Source organism: Cotesia typhae, unplaced genomic scaffold, assembly GCF_013202065.1.
Source record: "Cotesia typhae breed Kobodo isofemale line unplaced genomic scaffold, CoteBio_Ctyphae contig_48, whole genome shotgun sequence".
Classification (NCBI taxonomy): Eukaryota; Metazoa; Arthropoda; class Insecta; order Hymenoptera; family Braconidae; genus Cotesia; species Cotesia typhae.
Genome location: NW_027423756.1, coordinates 10,489,150 through 10,511,076, shown reverse-complemented (window position 1 = coordinate 10,511,076; position 21,927 = coordinate 10,489,150). Strand labels below are relative to the sequence as shown.

At 28.7% G+C, this 21,927-nt stretch overlaps 1 protein-coding gene across 2 annotated transcripts in view; it reads right to left on the bottom strand.

The window, feature by feature from the left end:
- Positions 1-7,707: 7,707 nt before the first annotated feature.
- The window catches only part of LOC141529372 (uncharacterized), a 201,909-nt gene continuing 187,689 nt past the window's right edge, over positions 7,708-21,927 (bottom strand). For both annotated transcript variants that reach the window (XM_074245876.1, XM_074245875.1), the window contains exons 8-9: positions 9,688-9,831; positions 7,708-9,320 (exon numbers count right to left, since the gene is read on the bottom strand). In XM_074245876.1, the coding sequence (XP_074101977.1) occupies positions 9,164-9,320; positions 9,688-9,831 (301 nt within the window). In that variant the 3' untranslated portion in view covers positions 7,708-9,163. The remainder of the gene's footprint in view (positions 9,321-9,687; positions 9,832-21,927) is intronic.

Here is a 21,927-nt window from a genome sequence, read left to right as displayed (position 1 = left end):
GTTATGTAGTGATAGGACGGTAATATAATAATTTCGTAACTAAGGTAAGTATTTGAAGCATTTTCAATTTACCCGTTCGGGAGGATTTTATTTATTGGCTGTTGACATTAAAGTTGGTACTATAATATAGTTTAATACAATATAATTAAATGTTATAATTAAATGGTAAAGCCAATCCTGAAATGCGGTAATTAATTTCAGATGTATATATAAAGGACAAAGAGCTTTTGAACTGTACAATCGAATAGTTTAACAAGTGGTGAAATGATATGATTGTATGATTTGGTAACAATGGATATACAATTAGAAACCAAATACAATTAGTTACGTAATTTCAATTTAATTTCAATCAATAATCATAGATTTAATATTGCTTTGGATTTAATTCGCGATTATTAGTGAGTTTATTATCTTTGACTCGTCATTAGAAAGTTTCGGTCGAATTCACTCAATAAAAACTTATTTAATTTTTTAGAAAAAAAAATTTTTTTCTCAGATAAAACTACTGAAAAATTTTGACAAAAATATTTAATACTAAATTCTTAAAATTTTTTTAATTATTAAATAATAAAATTTTTATGTTATTTATTTTGGGAGGTGACTAAAAAATTGAGGATTGATTTTTTTTCGTAAAAATAAATGATTAGGCTTAAAAAATTTTTTAATTGTTAAATTCTATAAAAAAAAAAAATTGATACAATTATACTTATGTCGGTTTAATTTCAGTTGAAATAATTAAGCATCAATCTTGCTTTATATTTTTTTTAACAGAAAAAAAAAATTGTAAATCGAAAAAAATAATTACCCTTAAAAACTGTCCTCAGTGCTGAAGACAATAAATTATAGGAGAGTTTTGAGTCCACGGTCTCATTAACTCGAAAATAAATTGGCTTAACTACCGGGTTAGTATTAAAACCATAAAAAAACCTTTTTTTAGTCACCTTTAATTTTTTTGGTCATTTATATTTGTTTATGCTATGCTATACCGAATGGGAGGCATTGTGAGTAGAAGTAAAGTAGAGTAGAAGATAGAGATAGAGGTGGAATCCAACGCCCTAGTCGGTATATCAGACCCCCTCATTAGCCAGACATTAATTAAAGCGCGCGTGGATCCCGGCACAAACACAAAATGTATACCTATAAATATAGAGGCGTCAGTGGAAATCGTGACCTGATTAAAGATAAATTAAGCTCCTTAAAAATCAAAATTCTAAGGATGAAAAAATTAAAACTATCATAAATATACAGAATTATTTATTTATTCAATTAATTAATCGATGGCTTGCTGGCGTTTGAATATCACTATCACGGAGAAGCTGGCTTCTGAGGAGCATTTAACAGGAGCACACACGTGTCCTCGGCATATTGCAAGCGTGTCATACGATAAATACGTAGAGTACGGAGGTATAGATGTATATAAGCGACTCCAACGGAAACTCGTGTTAATTAACGCCAACCGTTCGGGACTGATTTACGTGGCGTCTAATTAGCAAGCTTGACGGCGATACTCTATATATACATATACATATTATGTACCCTGTATATACTTGTGTCTATTGCAGTATGTATATACAAGTATTTTGATTGGACGGTACAAGTTGACATCCATAAAAAAACGACTTACAAGATGCTTAAGATATTGGTCAATCTTTGCTGTTCCTTGATCTATATTAAGATATTTTATGTTAATATCTATTTTTATTTCAATCATTTTTATCTTTATATTTACATTTTAATTATTTTCAAATTTACATTGTATAATTACCTCTCGATGAAATTAGTTGTCTTTAATTTTTATTTATTTTTCACTCTAATTAGTTTTAAGGAAAAATTTATCTCGTCATATTTTTTTATTTATTTAGAGCTGAATTTTATTGAGATGAAAAAATTAATAATTTATTATTGTTTTTTAATTTTTATTTTTGAAAGATTTTAGAGCAAAGTTTTGAATGGAAATAAAATGTCTAACTTTAATAATTTTTAAGTTACGATTTTTTTTTTTTAATTTCTTTTTTAACTTCCCATTTGTCTTACAAGCTATTGGGAAGCTCTACTTCGCTTCTTTGGAGCATCTCCAAGGGGAAGATTAAGATTTGAAGCCAACAATAAAATTATTTTGTCTGAGAAAGAAAAAAATTTATGGGAATTTTTAGTATTTTTTAGAATAAAATTCTATCGATAGCTTCTCAAATATTGTAATCATGAATTTTTAATTTTGTAATAATTGAAAAACGAGTTTTGAGTCGCGGTGAAGAGTTATTAAATTTAGAAACTGTTTCTAAGTTTATTTGGCGACTATTGTATCTAACTTTACGAGTAATTTGGATTAAAAGTAAAAATAATGAAAACACAACGGTAATTAAAGTGTATAGTGATTAATGATTTAGCTAGTAGTATTAATAGTGGATTGATGTAGAAGTAGAAGTAGCAGGAGCAGTAGAAGTAGGTTAGCAAAGGTAAGGAATATGAGGGAATTGAATTTCATTAGGCGATCTTAACGGTCCTCGGTATATATTTAATGACTGCAGTCCCAGTTAGTGGTAGTTTATATAATACGGGTATAAAGACAGAGGTAGCTAGTGTTGAGAATTTGCTACACGAACTTTTGCCGTAAGTGCAAATATACATTCTTGTGCTTGTGCTTCTGGAGATGATGATTAAAGGGAATATTTCATAGGAGAGGATTGATGAGACAGATGCTGGGAAAACAGATGTCAAACTTTAAATAGATTTTTAAATTAAATCATTTATATGGAATTTTTAGTCGTATATTATTCTAGACATTTGATGTTTCTTAATTAATTTCATTTTCATGTCAGTATTTTATTATTAAATGTCTTTCAAGACCAGAATATTTAATAACTCGTTTAATTGGATTATTAAATTTTTATTGCACTTTTTAATTATTTCTCTTTTACCTTTTTTTTATTTTTTATAATAACCAGGAAGATCATGTACATACCTTGAAAATTAAAGTCAATTTTTTTTTTTAATTTACTTAAAAAAAACAAATATACAGGACATTTTTGGAACTTCCCGATTTTTTCATCGAATCAATGATTTCCAAGAAAAGTACTTAAGAGTTGGAAAAAAATTTTTTTCTTCAATAAAATAATACTGCAAGCTAATAAAACAAATTTTTTATTAATTAATAAAAAATTTTTAATTGATCGATAGCTAATGTAAAATTTTTTGGATAAATATTATGCCAGTTAACAAATACTTACGATAAAAAATTCAGTCATCAAGTGAACCTGCGAGTAAATTGAAGTGAAATAAAAATAAAATCACATATTTATAAATTAACGGTACAGCCCAAGTTATTAAAATTTTATTTATATCGACATTAATAAGCAATCAAATTAAAGTATGAAGGAGCGGTGACTTTTAACAGATGATGCATCCAGCAGATGATGTAGAAAGTTCAACAATTCTGTCTTAAACGTCAAACTAAATTAATATTTTCTGTATTTAGTATTTAAATGAAGAATTTTTTTATCACAGAAATGAATTGTTTTTATTGTAACAAAATTAAGTGACGTCTTTTTAAGTGAAGAGAATTTTTTTTTTTAAGAATTATATAATCAATAAATTTAATTAATTACGATACTGAAGGTAATCAAATATATCAAATTAACTGTAAATTAATACTCAAAATTTATTATTTTCACCATCAACTATTAACATTTAAAGTTATTATATTTATTTGAATATCAAAAGTATTTAATTAAAAGTAGATTCGTCTGGACTAAAATAATAAAAAATAATGACTGTTAATTTTATATACTCGTAAAAATGAAAACTTATGCAGAAGCTGTCACAGCAGCTTACTTAAACAACAACAGGAAGAGCAAAAAAAAAAAATAAGAACCAGAATCAGATGTTTTTCAGTCTACGGAATTCGTTTCTATACAGTCCAATTAACGAAAAAAGATCACAAGATTCACGGACACGAGACGAAAGTCGGCGAGCTGTTTACTATATAATACGCAGTCCGTCGATTTATTTTACCTGACAATTAGCTGAAACTGGAAGACGACTCTCGCTGAATTTTGTTTCCCATCTTCCTTTTACATTTTTTTAACCTCAAACCTCCAATCTACTCTTGTATATTTTTTATTTTAAACAAATACAAATTGTGTGTTTAAATTTGTATTATTCCGTCCAAGGCCAGCGTTTTATTTTTTATCACAGTTATGTTAATCATGTAAACAAAAAATTCCATTCGTAATTTTCTAGACACAAAAATAAACAGTAGATGATATTTTCTCAATTTGTTTTTATCTGTCGTGGCGTTTATCGTTTGTGTTCTTAGTTCACTCTTTTATTTAATAAGTAAATTACCTGATAATATTGCGCAGCTAAATTGTCTAGACATTTGATAACTAAAAAACAATTGGGAGTTTTATTGAGGACAGGCAAAATAAAGGTAATTTTATATAAAAATTAATAATTAAATTAAATACAAGAGAATAAATTTTCTAAAAACTTTTATTTTTTTTTATTTTCATTTTCATTTTATTTATTAATAATTAATTAATAAACGTATGTGCCGTAAATATATATATCTTACAAGAGCCCGAGGTCGACTAGAGACCCCGAGGCTGGTTTAAAGTTAAGATAAATCAAATAACAAAATTAACTAGTTAAATATAATAATAATAATAACGCGAATTTAAATTTATTATTTTCGTAATCATAATATAAGCTCGCGCTTTTCACACTCTCGGACCGGGTGCTCTGCTTTGCGATCGATTTTTAAATAAAATAAAAAATTTTAATATTAATTTTACAATCATCAATATAAAAATAACTTAATTAAAATTTAAAAAAATCCGAGAGTAAAAATTAAACGATCCAGTCAAATTAATAATCAAATCACGAAACTAATAAATAAATCAATTAATTATAAAAAATCTAACTCAAATCAACAACTAATAATAATTATTAAAATTTCATTAAAATACTCGACATTCGTGATTTGAAAATTAATTAGACAGTTAATGTAAATGACCAAATTTCGCATTTTATTAGCGAAAAATAGCCGCTAAAACACAATTATTAATATTTTATTGATTAAATTTAATAATAAAGGTGTTTTATTTATATTTTTATCATAATAATAGTAAATAATCATTTATATCACACAAATTTTTTTTTTAACAATATACAAAATGTACCTATATACAAGTTTAAATTACACATTTTTGCCAGCTGGAGTCAATTATTTATTTTTTTTTTAATTTATCAAAATTAAAATAATTATACTTTAAATAAAAGCTCAATTATTTTTTTTCTACAATATTAGCATACGTTTTTCAAAAACTGTTATCGTTAATTATTATTTAATTACTTTAGTGGGATTAATAAAATACGGAATATTGACTGGAAAAATTGACCCGGTAATTAATCAGCCAGCTGGCTTTCTCGCCGCTTCTCCATCCTTACATAATTAATAATTATTTAAATTCATTGTTCTCAACAGTACAGTATGCGTAGTACAACGTACATTGTCAAAATAAGACAAAACGCTAAAGAACAAAACAATCAGTTGTTTTAATACTTAACACTTAAAAATTATCATTTTTATTTCCAACTCTGGTTTTAATTATTTATCGTTGACATTTTTTTTTTTAACGTTAATAATCATTAATTGTCATTATTTATTAACAATTACAATTGTAAGTATTAATAGTGGTGGTAATTTCACTGTTATTTATTTATTACAGTCGTTAGGCTGCATTCATTGTTATGAATTATAAATATTATTCATGATGATCATTGCATTAAATTTACATTAACCCTGTTCTCATATTTGTTTATTCGAGTGTCGATAGTTCCCGTCCTGACATCGGTTTTATTTTTTTAAATAAACAAAATAATTTTATAAATCAGTTATTGTGATGATAAAATAACCCGATAGTGTCATGGATACATTTTGTTGTAATTAGTGATAAGTTTTATTTTATTAATTCAACTCATTATTGTTTATTTTGTTATTTAAGTTTATATTTACTTTAAATTGACTTTCTTTGATAATAATTAGTGTTATTTTATACGCGAGTTATCTTGTCCGTTGTTTATTTATTATTATGCTTAATATATGTAATAATTTATTTGAATTATTGCTTGCGGAATCGCGTATTATCAAAAAAATATTCAAGATATCTATTAAGTACATGCTTAATTTTGTGAGACAAAAAGTACCAGACATTCTAAAAATTTTTTATTTAAAAAATATTTTTTTAAAATTAAATTTTTTTATTTGTTTGGAAATTATGGAAATTTTTAATGTTAGCTTTGTAAAATTAAAGAAATTAAAGAAAGTGTCTGTTACTCAAAGTTTCATAATTTTTTTGGCAGTCGAAAGAGATCAGATGTAAGAGATATAAATATTTTTTGAAAAAATTAGCAAAGTTTTTTTCTAATACAAAACACAACTTACCGCAGGAAGATAAGCGATGGTGAGCCAGGATAAGGTCGTGGGGGAGTGTATGAAGAAATAATAGTAATAAAAATAATAATAATAGTAGTAGCCATAATAATAATAATAGTAAAATAAAAAATATGATAATATTAAAAATAGTAATAATATTAAAAAAAATAATAATAATAAACGTAAAAGCGTTACTGTAACCTCGGCCGCGGAAACAAGGGATGCCTAACGAGCTTAGTCTCTGTTCGCACTCGCCCAAGCAAAAGGGCCGATGATTTTGAAAGAAAAACAATTTTCTAAGAGCCCCACGGTTTACTCATTTAGATGTTTTTCCACTTTGTTAATGTTATTTAACTTTATTTAGATTCCGTAATTCATTTTTATGATAAACTGGGAGGTTTAGCTTTTGTTTATTTTATTTATTGCATTTATTATCGAAACAGATTATTAATAAAATGATCTTGAGGTTTTTAACACACCTGCCTGCCGGTGTTGTAATTTGGAATGGTAATCATTCGAGTCATTTGGTACTTCCGCAGCTGGTCGCATTAAACATGCAGCCCTTACCTACATGTATTTATAATTTATACCTGACGGCTATTCTGGCTCGTTAACATGCACTGAATTTTTATTATTATCAAGCACCAAAAATATTATTCATTGCTAAATTAAACGGACGAACAACTCAGTATGGAGTTTGATGGATTTTATTAATCGGTAGTAAAAAATTTTTCGTTATTTTGTAGTTTATTTGTAAAAAATTTTTTACTTTTTTTTACGAAAAGTAATTTTTTAAATTAATTAAATTTTCTTAATTCTAATTATTGCAATAGTTGAAAAATATTTATTGTGTTATTTTTTAATCTGAAAAAAAAAAAAAAAAAAAAAAAAAAAAAATAATCTTGTTAAATTATTTTTTTAGATCATCAAAAGAGAATTATGTAAAAAAAAAATTTTTTTTTTAGAAGAAATTTTTAGTAAAGATATTTAAATTTTTAACAAAAAATTTTTCACCGCGAATCAAAAAAGTAAATAGTTTATTTACTTATTTTTAGGAGCGGGTAATACGAGGTCTGTCTGGGAACGGGAATGAGAACAAGAACAAGAACGAGAACAACAATAAAAAAAAAAAAATAATAAAAGTGAGCAAATATGTTTAAAAGAACACTCTGTTCTTAAGTTAATTGAGCAACAATCACGGAAGGTACTTCCGCCTTAGATTCTTTAATTTCTCACAAATAAGGTAAGGATTTGTTTTTAAAAACCACGGATTAAGTTTTTGTTCTCGCGTATAGTTTATTAAACATGTGTAATGACAAGTGCGTCAAGTGTCTAATCTCGTGCGGATCCAAGTAAAAATATAAGTACTCTTTTTAATTGTTTTATTAGATTTACAGTGCTCCTGGTTTCATTTATTTATTTGCATTTTCCCATTGTATCACCAAGAAAAGAGTTTATTTATATTTAAAATTTAATAACTGTAGAACTCTAATTCATTATTATTTTAAGCGTCAAATTATTACTGTTTTATTAAATAAACTATTTCCTCAGTGATTTACAAATTATCCATAGTCAATGGGTCATCAAAATGATGGCAACGTATTCATCAATCATAACTTTATTTATTTACTCATTCATTAATTTATTTCGTTATTTATTATAAGTGTAATGACTCGAGTCTTACGTCAATTATCACTAGTAGTTAAACTATACCGTACGAGTAATAATTATTGTACTTTTTATAAGTGTTAAAAGCTTGGTACCAAGTGAACCAATTCACACGAGTGTATTATAATTATTCGTACTCGATAGTTACACTAGTTTTTGTAATAAGTATTAAAGAAATACCCCGTAATGCATATTCAATTCAGCTATATTTAATTTACATGAAATTAATTATTGATTCATAATTAATGTAAAAAATTAACTTGATTCCAGACAAAGAAATTTTTTTTTTCATTAAAAAAATTGATAAAATTCAATTTCTACTAAAAAAATAAATTTTTATGCAACAATATGTATAAATAAAAATAGTTAAAATTTTTTTACCGACACTACGAAATTTTCTTTAATCAAATCTTACAAAAAATTTTTTTCACATGATCTTTATTAATATTTTTCAGCGTATTAATATTTTTATTTAGTCACCAGGTTTTTTTTCACAATACAAGAAAAGTGTTTGTTGATAAAATTTTATCACACACTTTTTTTATTTATTTTATTTATTAATTAATTAATTTGTTAATAATAATAATCTTTACCTATTGAATAATCAACTTATTCACTGAGTCACTCACAGTAAACAGAGTAATTATAGGAATAACCACTTTAGTTAAGTCCGATAAAAGGAATTCAGTCACAAGGCTCACCCCAGTGCACCCACTCCTGGTAAGAAGGCTGCTGATGCTGGAGGTGATGATGGAGCGGCGGCTGATGGTGATGAGCCAGGCCCAGCAGGCCCATACTCATCGGCGGCGGCTGATGTGGCTGGTGGTGATGGTGGTGGTGGTGGTAGTGCTGATGACCCGGCGGTGGCGGCGAGTAGGGTTCACCCCCGACGCCCACATCCACGACGTCCACTTGGCTAGGTTGATGCACGAGTCCTGACGGAGATGCCTGGACCGTGGCTCCCTGGACCGAGATTGACGACGGAGATTGGGCGGCTGGCGATGCGGCGAGAGGCGCCATTGGCTGAACCTTCTTCGGGCGACCAACCGGGTTGCCGCCTCATTCGCGGCTCCGTCTCGGCCGACCGACCTTGGCCTTCCTTTGGGTATTGCTCCCGTTGCCGGTGACTCCTGCCGTCACCGCGGATACGTTTGACGACTTCACTGCTTTGTGCCAGTCGGCCTCGCAGATCGGGTAGCCGGACAGCAAACAGTATCTAGGGAAAAAAAAATAAATCGTTTTATTCGAAACTGTAATTGATATTTTTTTTTTTTTAATTTGATAATTTTTTAAAATCACTAAAAAATAATTTTTCTAATTACTAATTTCTTTAAATCATTTTAAGGCAGACTGCTACTATTTTTTTCTATTTGCTATACAGAAAAAAAATCATCTTGATTAAAAAAAAATGTTCAAAAAAAATGAAAGATGATTTTATTGTTTTAAGAATTTTTACATTAAATTACGTATTAAAACTCCGATTTTTTAAAATTAATTATTCAAAACATTTAAAAAAATCAACTTTTTATTTTTAAGCTGTCTTAATGTCCGATCAACCCTCAATATAAATTAAAGATACTTACTTGTCGCCGGTCATCAATTGAATCCCGCATTTATTGCAGGTGAAACATTTTGTATGAAACACTAGATTGTTATTCACTTTCATCACCATTTCATTCGCTGGAATTGGATTTTGACATTGTTGACAAATACCTGCGTTGAATAATCTGAAACAAATAAATTTTAATAATTTAGTTGGTTTAAAATTTTTAAATCCCTCGAAATTAAAAGTAAACAATAATTTAAAAAAATTGAAATTTTTATTAATAATAATAATAACTAGAAATTTGTCCATATAAGTATTGTATAAACCCATAAAATTTTTTCAAAAACAATAACGCCTCATTGTAATAACATCTATCCAGTGAGCTATAAAATTAAAAAAAAAAGAAAAAAACAATTAGCGGGCCTGGACCGCTTTATCTATATCTGCTGTAGAGCTCGACGAAAAGTAATAATTGAATGGTAATATTTACTCACATCGACATATATACAGTGTCTAGGATAATTGAAAGCAAGTGAACGTATGGTTATTTATAATAAGGTGTTGTAAATGCGCCTTTTAATTGGAAGTCACGGTGGAGATAAAGACTAGGGAGTAGTGGTTGGTTCTGCGGCTGCAAGTGCTGCTATCAAGATTCCAGTGGGGCGCGAGCAAGACGCCTGTTCCATTTCTGGATCAAGGTAGTTGTTAGTTGTTACTGTTTATCCCAAGGCACTGGTTTAAACAGTATATACATCTACACTTATATATATTTAACTTAAACTTGTATTGAACCGGAGAGGGCACCGATGTTAAAAAGTCGTAGTAGGGGTTAATTATTTATTCGCACTGGTTCGTGGAGACGGTGATTTTAGTTGCCTTAGACGGGCAACTTAATGAGCAAGATCGATCAGCTCATATTTATATCGTCACGATTAATGTCTACTTATTTTTAAATCATAAATGGAAATGGGTTGAGATAATTATTATTCTCACGTTGCTATTTATTTAACTTCAACCTCGAGGGATAAATATTTACAAATGTTCGGTTAATGATTCCGAGATTTAGATTAATTTTCTCATTAAATAAAATTTATAGAAGTAGAAATATCCAGCTGAGTCTATTAATCAGTACTTTTAAAATTAATTAATGCGCTAAAATAAAATGATGTGATAATTGATTGATTGAGACGATTAAAAAGTTTGATGTGAAGCTCGTTTACCTGACAGGTTCGTATTCAGGAATTTATATCTATATCTATATTTATTTATATATATATAAATATGGAGTAAGTATATTAATATAGTAGAGGGAACTACGTAGGGTACCAAACTGGTTTTAATTACTCGCTTAATCTGCAAGAGTTGTTAGTTCTTAGTTAGCTGGTTTACGAGCTTCTTCATTCGTTACTTCTTGCGCGGCAACGGGTAACGTTTTGTGTGCCAACAAGTTCGATAATGAAGACTAAATATATATTTAAATATACAAAGGAACTCTTAATAATGCTACCAGATTACACTATAAGATGGCTTTATTATAATTATCAACTTTTTATTTTTAAAACAGAGGATAAAAAAATATTTGCTAATATTTTTTTCCAGTTTTACTCTATTTAATTAAGCTTATTAATTTTAGCTTAAATTGGGCCATTAAAATAGAGAGTTGTATTCAATATTTAAATTTTAAATGAGTACCAAATCACTGATAATCCCCAGAGATAAAACGGGAAAGTTATAGTTAATATTATAAATATTTTTGACTTTTACTGAGTAATTGGATTGTTACATTTTTTATGGAAATGTAATGCATTAATTGGCAATTTTATTTTTAATATGAAAATTAAATTTATACTAATGGAGGATATCATAAACATTTTTTAATTGCATGCATTAAGATTGATAAATTTTAATATGTTTTTAGTCATTTATAAGAATTTTTTTTTGCGATAAAATTTTTTAATTTATTAATCGAAACATTAATTTTTTTTAAATAATTTTTTTGAGTAAATTGGACTTAAATGTGCTGAAAAATTAGTCAATAATTGTCAAAATAAAAGAGATAATTAAATTTAAACTTTTAAATTGACGAGCAAATATGAGTTCGTTTGAGAATAAATCCAAAATAACTGCCGTGTATTTATTTATTTATGTTTCCATGTGTGCATATGTGTGTGTATATATGTAGTTAACGTGAATGTACAGCCGTCAATAGTACAGTGGATGTTTACCAAACGACAATGTGCTTGGGAAGTACATCCCGTAGAGTTGGATGTTTATGTAGCAATTAGTTTCGTGCGATACTTGGTATTCGAGATTCGATTCAGAAATTCACCAGTTAATAGCAGCTTTACGGTAAATTTTCGACTACTTGTAATATAATTTTACAATACAAAACAATATATTGGTACTGTACTATACTATCCCGCGCTCGAGAATAAGCAGTGCGATATTAATTGGTCAATTGATTAGCAATAAATTAAATTTTCATCAATAAATAAATTATTTATCTTACCACCATTACAATAACGTAAACATAGTAACATACTATAGTACAGTATAGGGTGTTTATAGGAAATTATTTAAATGCAATTTATCAAGGTTGTTTATTAATGAGATAATTACGCAACAACCACACAGGAATTAATGGACAAATGTGCACATGTGTATAAATATACAAGCTATATCGATGAGGAAGGACACAAAACAGTACAGGATGAAAAGGACAAACGAGGAAAACCATATAAAAGATATATAATCGAGAGTGGCCCACTGATTGGATCCGCGGTTTCTCGTTATTAATTTAATCATTCTCTGACAGTTGTATAATTAAATTGCTAATTGATCCGTCGAGGATTCGATGTAAACCGGACAAACTCATCATTCGCCGATTATTTATCATCTCACTTCGTTTATTACTATAATCATTATTTTTTATTATACATATTAACCCGTCAGGTTTTACAACCATCAAGATGCTCCATTTTTGATTCAGTTTTGTTATAATACGCACTACATAATTATTTCAATTTTTTTTTAGAAATTTGTAAGTGAATTAATATGTTGTATGAAACAAAAATTGGTTTAGTAATTAATTAAATTAAAAATCAATAAAATATAAGCTCCTCAGAAAAATAAAAAAATTGTTTGTATTACAAAACTTAAATCTCTTGTTACGAGAAGAGTTAGCGATCATGCGCCACCTGTCGAAGATTTTCAAAACTATATTTAGTCAAAAAATTATGTCGGGATATATGTAGCTTTATCGGGCCGTTTATGGTCTTTGAAAAAAAATTTTTTACGGGTAAAAAAAAATTTGAAGAAAAAAAATTATTTCAAAAATTATCGGAATAAAAAATTATCAAGAAATAAATCAAGTCTTGTTAATCATACGGCTGCACGAAATTGACGATCAATTATTATATTAATTATAATTACAACACTAACAATAATAATTCAGTGGCCTGGAATCTAAGTAATTACGGGTATGAATTATTTCTAGTCAACGAGTGATCAATTAATAAAATATAATTGGCATAGCGTTTTATTATCAACAGTTTGAATGTTGATTGGCTAAGTGTGTTGTTAAGTAGATTATAAGTTATAAGTAAAAAAAAAAAATTAAAATAAACTAATACTAATTCTAATAACTAATAATGAGAAGGGAGTGTGTAGTTATCTGAGATGGAAAGCTAAAAGGGGATTGAAAGAGCTTACAATGTAAAGAGAGAGGTCTCGAATGTGGCCCCGTGCAATTACCAGCCGCCATCTGTTCTATCCGTTCTACTTCATCGGCGAGACGTCGGCTTCTAATTAGTAATTACGAAGAAATCAAAAATAGAGCAACGAAGATAGTAGTTTATACCCACTCGTTCCTTCTTTTAATACTATCTATTTTGCTCTGTAGCAGACTATCTGCCTTATTCTCAACTACATTAATATCTTCGCGCTTCGCCAGGTCTATTTCTCCGGCAATTATTTCGCCTTTACTTGTTTTGTTTTATCGTCTGATTAAAAGAAATAATTTATGTTTTAAGATAAGCATTAATGATTATTATAAATTTATTAAATTTTATTTACAATTTCAAAAGTCATTATCCTCGTGAGATTTGAATGTATTAATTAATACAAGGCAATAATGTGTTGCACTGCGTCAAGGACAGTCAAAGAAATATAAATTCGATCACCAACTCATGTTAGTGCGGATAAATGGAAATAGAATGCCTACAATCAGATAATTCGTTTGACGGTAATAGTCAAAGCCCAAGAGACAGCGCTTTATACCGCGGATGTTTATTTAACTGTGCAAGCACCACCAGTTATTTAACTAATACTTAGCTCAAACTATCTATCGAACTCGCGTGAGCACCGGAATATGGCGCGCTTTATTAGATATCAAGCTCTACCATCGCCCCGATGCCTCTCATTGATTATTCTAATTTATTATTTTTACCGATTATAATAGGGCTTTTTTTTTTCATTTGTTTAATTAAGAGCATATAAAGAATAATTGCAAAATAGCTCTGTTGAAATTTTTTAATTAAACTCGTAGGATATATTTTGTAATTATTTAATTGAATTTTATTTTTAGATCTGGTTGTGTAATTAAACTTTAGATGCATAAGAGCATTTGTAAATAAACTGTATATTGATAAAAAAAATTAATTTGAATGAAGCGAAAAATTTTTTAACCACGAAAATCAATTTAATACAAGTTAATTTTTATCATTGGATTAATAAATAAATCCTTAGAAATAATAATTAAATTTTGAAAAAAAAATAAAGACATTTATACTAATAATTCAATGTTCCATAATTACACTAATTAAAATTTCCCAATTTGCGCTTTGAACAAACAAAGTGGTAATGAAGCACTGAAGTAAAGGCAGATTGAAGCAACCCAATGGTCCAGCTAACTCATTAGGAGCCCCAGTTGATGTATGCTACCAGTATTCTGGACATATAATAATTTTCTATGCTCTGCACTAGTTACATTATAGTTGTGTTTGTATATGTACTTCTTTGTGTGAATGAACATGAAGCTTACATTTCACTTATATCAATATACATGCCCGTAATTGTCTGCATCGACATAGTTGGGGTGAAAAGCAGTTCGAGATAATTTGTAGATTTTATTTTATCTATGATATATCTTAACAATAACAACCGATTACCGATTACTGTATTTTAATTTAGTTTGCCGACACTAATGATCCATATTATAATTATAATATTGACTGTAACTGCAAGTTAATTATATTGCGCGCGGAGTTATCGTACATTCATTATTATGGACATTATCAATAAATTTAATATAGTTTAATTGTTTTTTAATTACATACTTAAATGTATTAATTATAATTCTAAAAAAGTTGAAGATTAAATTGTATTGAGAAGGAGCAAGATTCTCAGATATTAATTTTATTCCCGATGAGACTGTAGTACCAACAAGTTAAATTGAAGTTGAACGATCCTATAATGAGGTGCTGCGTTCTGGAAAATGAGTTTTGATTTAACGATAAATTGTCTTGAGATTCTTTTTGTTTTACTTTTATTAGTAAATTATTTTTTAGTTTTTCGAGCCCGGTTTTTTCAATTACTTTTTTACTTAAAACTCGCCACCCTCACTTACACTTCTTCGTGCTCGTCAGTTACAGCTCCACCCACCGGTCTATCTTTTTGCGGTGAGAAAGACCCGAGAGCTCTAATATAGATGATCAATTTAAAAACCCCGACGTTTCCAATAACCATTTAATTCAGTTAATCAAAATTCTTATTAAATTGCAACATACATCTGCAATTTTCCTCGTTTAATAAAATAATAACAATAATAATAAAATAAAAGTTTAAATAACAATAATAATTGTAAAAAATTCCTTGTTTTTTATTTTTACCAACAAATAGTTTTTTACATTTAATTGGTTTTGTTTTTAATTAATATACTGTACACTGAAATAATTATCCATAAAATAGAAAGAATACGTAGGAAGAAATTCAATAACAGATTATTAATTAAATTAATTGATAAAATGAAAAAATAATTGAATTTTTATATTGAAATATTGTTCTCAAGTTATTTATATCGAATTACTCGATAATTAACTCGAGGCTAATGAGTATCAATATTGATTGAGCAGATCTATTAACTTGAAATTACTTAAAGTTTCGATGATTACCTCTCGTCTTTCCAATTAAATATTTCCTCCGCTCGGTGAATCAGAGTAGGTACTGATACAAACAATTCGAAATTCCGAGTTCAGAGTTGCTTACAATATAAATACCCTGAAAGGTATATATATTTTTTATTTAAATGAAACGAGTGCCGTTTTTTAATTATAATAATTGATGAAAAAAGTTGCGAAACACTCGCTTTGAAAGTCCCTTTAAATAGTTAATTAATCTATATACATTAGTCCATAATCATCATATGTCTACATCAAAACGGACAAGTACGTGTAATACATTGTACGTCGGAAAGTATGAGCTTAATTAAATGGATTAATTAAGTTAAATTGTTGATGGTTGATGTTCAATTCTGTGAAATCATGTAATTATAATAAAACGTTTCAAAAGTTATACTCTCGAGTTTTACGTATTTTTATATTTAATTAATTACTTATTTTATATGTAATGTTTCTATTTACGTATACGTACGTGGATATAAATTAACCAGTTTTTATATTAAATGCGACACAAAAATTTTTTTTAAATTTTAAATTCATCAAAATTAAAAATAAAATTTTTTTTGAATTTTTAAAAATAAAATTCGTACTTAATTTTGAATTTTTATTTTTTTATATTAAATTGATGGTTGATTTAAAAAAAAAAATAATGACTGAGATTTTAATTTTAAGGTGAGTAATTTAAAAACTTAAAAAAATAGTGTAGGCATTGAGAGTATGGTAGAAGTGAGAGGATGAGAAATAAAACCGGTCGTGGTTGTATTTCTTCATTGACCCCCTTGTGCCCTTTGAGATGAACTCGGTTCGATACGATCTGCACCGGAGCCATGTAATTGTTGATGAAGAGTGTAAAAATCGTAATTAGGTTCGTCGAGCTTAGCAACAAATATTGTAAGGCAAGGCGAGTGAGAAAATGTAAGAAAATAAAAGTATTAAATTAAATAAATAGATGGAAAAAAATGTTGAGAGTTAAAAAATAGCGAGTGCTCACCTGCGTAGTCCTCGCTAGCGGGGACGTTAAAAATGAGATTCCCGCTTCTCTTAAACTCATCCGCGTGCACCATCAACAATATAATTACTTATTGGCAATAACTAAATGGAAGGTGAGAGGGATAAAAAATAAAAGCTGCCGAGGTGGGAGAAGGGGGTGGGATATGTATAAAAGGAAGATAATGAAAAATAAATAAAATAATAATAAATAAAGAAAAGAATGAGTGGAAGAATTAAGGAAGAAAAAAAAATAATAAAAGGACCAAAGGCCTCTCAGATGCCATGCCGCCGGGGTGGTACTACGTCCCCGACGACGTTAAAACCCAACTCTGTTGAAAACTAATCGAGATATATTAATTGCAGTATATACTTCACTTATATTACTTTTCACGAGCTCGCGCTCACGTTCGCCTGACTATTATTGCAAATCGTTCACTTCGATATAATCTTATACAATAAAATGTATATAAAGGTTACTTTTTTTTTATTTTTATAATAATCCAGAGATTTATAAATGTCAGTAAATTTTATTTTGGTAGTATTTTTGTCAATTCATTAATTTTTAAGTTAGGGAAAAAATTTTTTTAATAGTTAAATAAAAAATTTGATCTTGACCTTAATTAAAGCGATGTAGTTTTGATACTCGGGATTTATTTCTATTAAATATAATATTCGAGAAATTGGGTTGACATTGTCACGTATGAAATTTGAATTTTAGTTGAGAAACTTGGATACAGTACGTGATATATCTCTTGTAGGTCATATTATAATCAAGTTTAACAGATGTAGAATTGTGAATTGTGTTTCATTATTACGCTATAAATTACACTTACAATCATACGCGTAATAATAAATGATAACATATTCATTTGAAATTGAAGATCTCATTCCATTGATTTTACTCATTGCTACACTCAATTATTAAAAGTAAAAATAACATAATTAATGTACAATTAATTATATTAATATCTATATATATGAAGGATAATATCATGAAATTGTGTATTGATTATACTTGTCCGTCATATATGTTGTATACATGTGCATGAAGTTGTATCTAGCAATTTATCTTTGTCCTTATGCGTTACTTAATCAGTCGTATTCCATTTTGATTAATCTGTTATTTTAATCGAGTAATTTAATTGACGCGGAAAAATTAATTAAAAATACATACCCACAGCTCTAATGAAATTAACTTTTTATTTTTTTTATTTGTTATCACTATTATTTATTTTTTTATTATTATTATTAAATAACAGTAATTTATTTCCAATAGACTTTTTTAACAGAATAAAAGTAAAAAAATGTAAATAGTGGATGATACGAGGATTTATGTCTGAAGGCAATTTCGTCGGACGTAACAATTTGTCAAATAGAGGCAAGCGAGCGAGTAAGCAAATAAATAAATAAATAAGTAAGTAAGTAAGTAATAAACATGAGGAAGTAAGCGGTGTTGGAGCAATTTTACTGGAATGAAGCAAAGAGCTTGAGCGTCAATCAACCCAAACGGATGTAATCCACGTCACGCAAGGACAAATTAAAACTTAGTTGCTTTGCAATTTCATCAAACCAAGTAGAGACAAAGTGAAACGATACAATAATAGTGAAACGGCAGGATCAGTTCGGCGAGGGAGTTGAAGGTAGGAGGTCGGAGCAATTTTCTTGAGCGGTTTCAACCCTCCTACCTATTTGTGTGTGTCAGTGTTTGTTTCCACCGTCGCGTGTCCTAAGTAAGTGAACTGTTTTTGGGATTTTCGGTGGATGTGTCTCGATTGTTGTCACTGTATCTTGTTAAGGAGGTATATATATATATGTCCTTTACTGAAATTTCTAAGCTCTAAATTGTTCTTTTGTACAATGACGATCGTTAACTTTGTTTAGGATCTGGGTAAATTTGTCTCTAGTCTTTTGTTAGTAAATTAAATGCTTCAAATTAATGTTTATGGAGATTATATTTATTTTATGCAAATTTATTGTTATTTTTCAGAAGATTGTTCAAATTATCAGGAATATAAAAAAATAAATAAAGAAATTCTTATGAAAAATAAAATTTTTTTTTAAATATTTCACACGAAAGTTTGACTTTAAACTTTCACACAATTTTTTTATTTTTATCAATTACCCAAACATTAAGTTGAAAGATAAATGAATAATTAGTAATTATACTAAGTTCATTGCACATAAAATTTAATAAATTTCGAAGCACTACTTAAGGATCAATGTTAAAAAAATAAATTAGCAAAACAATAAATACCTAAAATAAAAATAAAAAAGTTTTATATTTTAAGTATATCAGAGCAAATTGTATAAACTTATAGCACAAAGTATCTCTCTATTGTACAGCCAACAAAACTTTCTAAACGATACGGTAATAACAATAATAACTTTTGTAACTCTCAGGGCGGTACCGGCGTAACCCGGTTGGAAAATGCGAAAAGAGATAAATAGATAGCGGTGGAACGAGAGATAAAAGAAGAACTTAGAGAGCGAGATAGGAGGAAAAAGGAGAGAGCAGGACTCACGCGCGCGTAAATTGAACGTCCAAGTTGTATTTATATGATAATAAGCGGGTTTAAACTGTACCCGGTGTACGTAAACTCGGTACTTAAATACCAGTCGATTACCGGAACCGTTCGCCGTACTGGTGCGTTTCTGGAGGACGGAGGCCCGCACTCAGTAAGCTACTAGAAAATCCTCTTTTTATCCGTCTACACGCTTCAGGTGTATTAATATCGTCTATTATCCGGCAGTTATGGATAGGACCAACGATATTTACATATTTACAGGAGCTTCAACTTTTACCAAGTTTCAGTTAATCCACTCCCTTCTATTCGCCCTATTTTTACTCTCTTCGCTCCAAATTTTTCATCTACTCCAAACAGAATTAATATGAAAAAAGGAAAAAAAAACATCTCCCCTTCCTTTCTATTTTCCCGAAGCAGAAAAATATTTATAAATATTCTCTAGATAATTATCGACAACTTGTATTTGTTATGACAGAGCAAATACTTTTTTTCCCCTCCGGGTGTAAAGCGTCAACTTTAGCCCCGCTGCGCTAAACAAAGTTTCCGCTTTACACCTTCGTCAGGGAAAAAAATAGTATACACTCCTCGGGAAGTAAATAAGAAAGCCTCAGATCACATGTTTGTTGACCTCGGCTTCGCCTCGGCCAACAATTACATGTGATCTGAGACATTTCTTACTTTACTTCCCTCGGTGTGTAATATACTATTTTAATTTGACACGTATTAAAAAGCAAAATCGAGAGAGAACGAGGGATCACATTATCACAGTGATGCAAAAACGTCGCCCAAGGACATATATACATATATAAATATATATTTAAAGAGGGTTGTGCTTAATGAAAGAGCGAGAAAGAGAGGAAGGTTGGTTATAATTTTAATGACGGCGTGTCCGCGCAGATTATTAAGAATACGCGTTGCTAGAAACTTTTAACGAGGCGCTGCCTTGTACAGAGACCTGTGGATGGTAGTCGAATATACTATAAAATGTATATATGTAGATATGTAGATGTATATATATATATATATATATATATATATATATATATATATATATATATATATATATATATATATTTAAACGATGACGACAACGCAAGTGAGGAAGAGGTGACGGTAAACCTCCCCTGGGGGTACACTGAAAAATCCAGAGTGGTACTCCCCTGCAGAAGTATTATTATGTATTTTATAATGATCTCACAACAAAATTGCAATTTACAACGGACGACGTTGTCGGACCTGTGCTCTCGGTTTATACTCACTATCAAGGAATCCACGAGTTTTTTTTTTAATATATTTAACCTTTTATTATGTTTTTAACTATCATCAAGCGTTGTTGTATGCTTTGCGCGAGTTTGCATTTATTAAAATTCGTATTTTATTTTGTAAATTAATTAACTGTAAGAAAAATGAGTTGTTAAAAATTGAAGATCATTTTAATTAAGATAAATTTGAATTTTTTTATTCTATTCAAAATCAATAATTATTAATTCAAAATTAATTTAAGACTTAGCTAATCTATAATTTTTATCAAGTTTTTTTTTTCCTTTTTTTGTTGTTGAAATTGTTGTTATTAACCTTTAATTGCTGCTAGATGATTGATAAATAAAAGTGAAAGAATATTGCAGACGAAAAAATATAATAGAGATAGATATAAAAAATGAAAAAATAGCGATCAGCACGTGCTTGGCCGTTGGTTTGATGGTATATGAAATTAGTTAGTCATGGCACGAACTGATCTTTTCAATTTATCGATCCGTGCAGAGTTTGCACGATCGTTGTGTGTCGACTCTCCGACTTACCAACTACCGCGGGGGTCAGGTGTACTGTGCCGGGTATAGTAGTTAGCCGGCTTTCAAGAGTTCCTGGCAATTCTTTAATCAATAACATACGACACGGATAGATATTCACGAACTGGGTCATAGGTCACGCGATCAACTCTCTTTTTCTTAATAACGATTCACCCGACCAAGCAATAATGAATAATGAATTACGTTAAAGTACACATTTTAATTTTTTTTTATTAAGTTTAATTCTAGTGTATATTTTATCGATATTTGTAATAAATAATAAAAGCTTTGAATTAATAATACAGAACTTAGTTCATTTAATTTATATTTTTTTTTTATTTTATCCATGTCTTTGGATAATTTAAATGTTCTTATTAAATTTTTGACTAATCTTCAAATTAACGTACACCGTCATTGTAATTAATAAATTGATGTTATATTTTACGCTGTAAACAGCAGTCTAGCACTAATCCGTATAATTTACATAAATAGCACCATTAAGATTATCATTTTTTTTATTTATAATACTAAATTATTTAAACTTATGTAAATAAAAATTAAACTCACAATTTGTTTAATGATTAACTAATTATAAAAAAAAAAAAAAATATGACTGCAATTTTTAAAAAATACTTTCGATAGAATAATTAATTTTTTACATACAATAAAAATCGACCAGGTACTTTTAACTTTTGTAATTGCTTAATGTAAGTGAAAAAAAAATTTTTTAATTAAATGATTGGAAAAAAAGAGTATTTAATTGACCTCACATTGCGGGTGCAAACCAGCCTCAGTCAAA